Below are 6,462 nucleotides of genomic sequence, written 5' to 3'. Positions count from 1 at the left end.
ATATACATACACATATATAAAAGAATGGATACATATATGAATGCATGACATTTCTTTTGTCATTGTAAAAAAAAATGTTGCTAAATTTTAATTATGCAAACAAGATCATTTTGAAAATGTAATGAAAATTCAATGTCAGCTAGTGCAAAAAGCAAATACACTTTACTGCCAAATACTGACAGACGGCTGAGAATTCACATTTGCTAAGCTCGATCTTAATCGCCAGGACTCGATCATATTCATAATAACTGCATATGCATAATAAATGTTTTTAAATCAGCATGCAAAAAAAACTAAACTACTTAAAGGCATCAGGGAGGCTGAAGTGAGTCATGTACTTTAAACCGATGCGATAAAACGTGTCTTATGTGTCAGCAGCAGCCATCCACTCCTACATTGGCTATTCTTAGTGCGGCTGACGGACAAAGACGAGGCTGACTCACAGCCTATGTTCGGTAAATGTTCTCCCGATGTTCCTGCGGCGACGCTGTCAACCTGCGGCGCTCACACATGCTGGGTGACATCGATCGGCCATCGAGAAAGGTCAGGCAAACGAGAGTGGCAGGGAGCGTCTAAGTGGCGGTCTGCAGGATGAAACAATCCCTGTGTTCATTATTACAGAAGAGGACTTTCATATGCTCAGAATCAGATGAACTTCACTCCAAACGGAGGCTGGTCTTTAAACGAACTATGAAAATTATTACAAGAGAAACAGGTGAAGACAGGTTTACATTTATGATACTAGCAGACACCGTCCTACCAAAGCAGACTTGGGCTTTTTCAATACTTTTTTGCCTTTTCACAATATTCTATATTGAAATTCAATGCATTTGCTCTGAAAATAACACTTTTTTCACTAAATGAACAAGGGGGAATATTTAATGAACACTGATTATTGATGAATGTTATTTAGATGCACCAAACATACTAAAAAAAAGACAGAAACTTGCTTGAACGGATTCACAAACAAATCAAAATTACAATTCTAACCATGTTTTTGGTTGCTTACGTTTAAATGAGACACTATTAAAACATCTCAGTGTCTGAACACTCTCATACTTGAATATATATATATATATATATATATATTTAGCAAATGGCTGCAATATAACAAAGAGTGAAAAATTTAAGGGGGTCTGAATACTTTCCGTACCCACTGTATATGACAAAACCATCTTTATGAAACTTAATGGACAAATTAAAAGTGCACTAAAATCAGCATATAAGCAACAAAAAAAAATCAGCATTGATTTATTATTTTTCTTCTCATTGTAATAAATACTTAAATGATTTGCTGTTTATAAGATTATTATTTGGAAGCCTAAATGCATAGCCTAATATTTTTTTAATGTAGATTTTGGAAGAAAAAATATTTTATTGTAAAGTTTAAGAATTTTTATTATAACTGCAATGGAAATTTTTTTGCCGTTGACGTTTGAGAATTACATAATTAGCGAGAGTCAATGTTTTCAGGTTTTAGCAATAATATTGAACTATTAATAATTCAAGCACATCATCAGCATCTGTACAAATACAAAGTTGTACACATTTGCCATTTATAAGAATTTCATTTGAAAGCCTAAATGAATAATGCTTTGGTAATCAATGTGTTTTTACTCTAAAATTTTAATGGATTTCATTTACTTATTTTTTATTTATTGAGAATATATATATATATATATATAATTGCACTGCTTTATGAATGCATGTTTTTTTTAAATTGCACTGCTTTATGAATGCATGTTTTTTTTTAATTGCACTGCTTTATGAATGCATGTTTTTTTAAATTGCACTGCTTTATGAATGCATGTTTTTTTTAAATTGCACTGCTTTATGAATGCATGTTTTTTTTAAATTGCACTGCTTTATGAATGCATGTTTTTATAAAATTGCACTGCTTTACGAATGCATGTTTTTTTATAAAATTGCACTGCTTTATGAAGCATGTTTTTTTTAAATTGCACTGCTTTATGAATGCATGTTTTTATAAAATTGCACTGCTTTATGAATGCATGTTTTTATAAAATTGCACTGCTTTACGAATGCATGTTTTTTTATAAAATTGCACTGCTTTATGAATGCATGTTTTTTTTTAATTGCACTGCTTTATGAATGCATGTTTTTTTTTAATTGCACTGCTTTATGAATGCATGTTTTTCTGTTGCACTGCCTGATAAATGCACTCGTCAGTTGTGTAGCAGAAAAGAACGCATTTCTGTGTCTGCGTGTTTATGAAAGAGATGTGCGCTACATGAACAACGGCACGTCAAGCTTGCTAAACAACACACCTACTGCAGCCACAATGCATGCATTTCTGAAGCGTGCGGCAGTGAAGCACAGTGAGGGCGGTTTGCGACCGGTTTCACTCATTCCAGATGTTTTGTTTGCCTCAAGACGGATCCAGCGCTCTCATATCACAGCACATCTCTAGAGGAGCCCATCCACCAATCAGCAGCTGCGCCTCTGCATTAACATTCCCACGCTCCTCTGCTGGAGCCGTTTGTGTAGCGTTCGGGGGGTTTCATGGTGTTGGAAATGGCTGGACAAATACACACTTCAGGATTAGAGAGAGAATAAGCGTATGAATGGGATGGAGAGAGACGGAGGGGGGGAGCGTGGGAAGGAAACTCACCCTGGTTACCATAGAAATGCATTCTGGGTTCATTCTCATTCTGACTAACATTATAAAGCTTCACCTCACCCTCTCATTTCCCTTTCTCTTCAGCTTCTGAGAAAAAAAAACTACGTTATTTATGGCTCATTTGGGATCAGATTCCCGACCGAGACCTTCACCTGATTCAACATGATCTGACAGCATGCAGGAACAGAGCGACACGTAACAATAAACTCACGCCTGAATGCATTCAAAGACGCAGAGATTCACTGGGCAGCACGTCACACACACACACACACACATTAGTGTAATGCATCCAGGTGTTTTAGTCATTCTCATTATTGCAATACAGTTATTGTGATTAAAATCAACAAATTAAAGCACAACAACTACTACTGATGTTTAAATACTTTACAATTGTTTTCCACGTTACAGCAATTACATTTTTTTGGCATTATGGTAATGAGAACTGGGGTAAACAAAAATATATAAAACTGAAAATGAAATAAATTATGCTAAAAACCATTACAGTAATGAGAATTCTTTTACATTATGGTGATGAGAAGTGTGTGGGGGGCGGAATGGAAAAAAAATACATTAAAAATGAATAAAAAACATTACAGTAATGACAATTCCTTTTGCATTATAGTAATGAGAATTGGGGGGAAATGAAATTAAACAATATTAATTTTTACAGTGAAGAGAATTTTTTTGCATTATGGCAAAGAGAATTCAAGGAAAATGAAATAAAAAAATAATACAGTAATGAGAATTCTTTTTTTGTGTGATGGGGGGTGAAACATTTAAATTAAATTAAAATATTTTTTTGTTTGTTTGTTTTTTCCCATTGTGGTATAAGAATTGTGGGAAATTAAATATAAAATGAGAAAAAATTTTTGCATTACAGTAATGAGAACTGAGGAATATTAGATTAAAAGCTGAAATTAAAAAATATTACTGTAATGAGAATTTTTTGCATTATGGTAATGAGCATATAGTTTTCATGCTTTCTTCTGATTCAGGGATGAAATACAACCTGGACATGTTTCTGACAGATTTATGTGAGATTCACCGATCAATAAACACCAAACCACACGATCAGAAGCAAATGCAAACCAAAACAACAGACTGAAGGTTGACCACATCGCAGCAAACACAGAGCCGATCACGTTACACAGTGTTTATGCACTGGATTTCATTGTGCTACAGATCATATCACACACACACACACACACACACACGTGCGCACTGGACGAGGGTTTCCCGTTCCCCTGCATGCACATGGCAACACATGCATGAGATATTCTGAGTCTCCTGATATAAAAACAGTGGCACACTCCCTCTCATTCATCTTAAAGACTCGTGAAGTGAGCGAACCGCAGCTTTCCCCGCACGAGCAATACCTCACATTCTGCCACAATGTTGCCTGGTGACAGTCGCCGTGGTGATGTGGCCGTCTCCGCACCAATGGACCACCTGTGACTAGACTAGTACAATCAGCGTATGTGTGTGTGTGTGTGTGTGTGTGTGCGTGCGTGCGTGTGCGTACTCACTCAGACTTGGCCAGTGCGCTCAGGGCCCGACTGAAGCACCACCCTACAAAGGGCAGGTCTTGTCCGTGGAAGCCTGTGCGAGGATGATCTCGCTGGGCAGCGGCCGCGGGGCGGGGGGGCCTCTCAGGCTCCTCGAAATTGGAGGTGTCATCCTCGGAACGCAGAGACGGAACGAATGGAGGGAGCGCTGGAGGAGATGAGAGGAGAAAACCTGTGAGGTGGTCGGTGAGAAAAACAGACTGGAGAGAGTGAGTGATCAGACTGTAGCGCAATAACTCGCTCGCCCACTCTCTCTCTCTCTGTCTCTCTCTCTCACTGCAGCAGTCTCGGCTAATCAGCGTGAGTCACAGCCAAAACCCGATGCGAGATCCGCACACACACAGAGCTGCATCCGCACCAACAGCTGTACTGACACACACACACACAGTATCTGCTGCTGGGGGTTTTTCTTCATACATTTACACAATTGGTTTATTTATTAAAAAAAAACAACAACAAATCACAGAAGAATCTAACAAACACTCCACGTCAATGGCACAAGCACATTGACTGCAGGAGACGTGATGATTTGAGCATCAAATCATCAGATCATCTGAATGTGTTAATCATCTCAATAAAGTCGATTGACAAAATGACATTATGATTGCAATAACAAGTCTTTGAGCTGCAGGTCAATTCAACACAATCAATCATAATCACATCAGATGTACAGAAATAACAATTGTCTTTATTTTTATCCTTGTTTTCTATGCAGCAGAATTTTATCAGTGTTCAGTAAGAATATCTAGAGAGCAAGATGACTGATGCAAATATATATCAGTATGTTTTAGATGTTGTAACGTTTATTACTGAAAATAGTAAAAAAAAAAAAAAAATGGTAAAGCAGTTTTACATAAGGTAAAGAACATGTTTTTTTTTTTAAATAATTTTTGTTGCATAAAATATTTTTTAATTAGCTTTCGTAGCATTTTATTTTCCAGCTGAATTCCATCTATAATCTTAGTTCTTTACCTTTAACATTTCTTATAAACAAATATAGGCTAATTCATAAGTAAATAGGGGTGGGAGATATACTGGTAGACACGATTAACCGGTAGAAATTTGTCAAAAAAATGTTGGTCATATCGCTCACCCCAATAAGCAAATATAATTTTTGCTCAGCAATCATACATGGCTAATCAACAACAGTGGGTGTAATTCTTTTTTTTTTTGTGAATTTTGAGTAAATATAGTGCACAATAAGTGTTTTTTTTTATTGAAGCAATTCTGTGTCCATCTCATCTCATTCTATTATGTACATATTATGGCCATTAGAAACCTGCTTCAGAATGTGGAAAATAATGTGTTTTTTTAACTTTAAACTGCATAAACACATTTCATTACACCAAATACACAAAATAATGTTCTTTTTAGCAGCATCATATGACCCCTTTAAGCTTTCATCCCTCTATTTTTCATGCTTATTCTAAAAGCAAAAACATAAATGTGGAATAATGTGAAAATCACTAGGGCTGGTCCGAATACCATTTTTTGCGCTTCGAAGCTTCGGTAGTAATCAACACCGAATATTCGAAGCTTCGGAGGGAGGGGGCTGAACATATTCTTCTCTCTAATAAAGGCAGGAATCTCTGAGTGTCTGTCTGTCTGTTTGCATTTTTATTATGTCCCGAATAGGGTTGTGACGGTGAGTAAATTTTCCCATTAGTTAATCGACGTGTGACAACATGGATAATACCGGTATCACCGTGGGGGCAGGGGCGTTCCCTCTTTTCCTCGCTTTCCTTCACTTTTAAATAGCTTGTAAAAGCGGCGTAAAGCAATTGTTCGTTTTTAGTTCGTTTGAATTTTCCCTCTTTTCCTAGCTTTTCTTCGCTTTTAAATAGCTTAAAAGCGCTGTGCGCATTTTACTTTCACTTTCAAATTTGCGCCAATTCGGCGTCAATTGCTTGAATGCAACAACAAAATACAATGTCAAAATACAGAGTTCTGGCATGAAACTCTGATGGTGCAGTGGTTCTCTCCTGTATCGGTAGCCAATGAGCTCGCTGCTCAGCATTCAAATATATGACTAGAGCTTGTCGTAACAGTGCAGCTTGCTTCAGAACAGCGATTTCAACATCTAAGGTAAGTGAATGCTCTTTTAATCCATATCGCTGTGTGTATTGCGTGGTCTGCCTAATTGAATTCAAAAATGAGCAACCATAATCAAGTTTAACTAAGTGTCATGTTAGCAGTTTGTATTGTATGCAGGAGCGAATATTAAGCATATTAGCAGCAGCATTTAGCATCTGTGTT

The 6,462-nt window shown here is 36.9% G+C and overlaps 1 protein-coding gene across 1 annotated transcript in view; it reads right to left on the bottom strand.

Moving 5' to 3' along the window:
- Nucleotides 1–6,462, bottom strand: part of LOC107734412 (citron Rho-interacting kinase-like) — a 101,836-nt gene that overhangs the window by 86,650 nt on the left and 8,724 nt on the right. Inside the window, exon 5 of the mRNA XM_016546364.1 lies at nucleotides 4,168–4,354. Within this exon, the coding sequence (XP_016401850.1) occupies nucleotides 4,168–4,354 (187 nt within the window). The remainder of the gene's footprint in view (nucleotides 1–4,167; nucleotides 4,355–6,462) is intronic.

The sequence above is a fragment of the Sinocyclocheilus rhinocerous genome, unplaced genomic scaffold, assembly GCF_001515625.1.
Source record: "Sinocyclocheilus rhinocerous isolate Xijiao unplaced genomic scaffold, SAMN03320098_v1.1 scaffold1632, whole genome shotgun sequence".
Lineage (NCBI taxonomy): Eukaryota > Metazoa > Chordata > Actinopteri > Cypriniformes > Cyprinidae > Sinocyclocheilus > Sinocyclocheilus rhinocerous.
The sequence above is the reverse complement of the archived record's forward strand: the minus strand, read 5'-3'. Positions and strand labels throughout refer to the sequence as shown.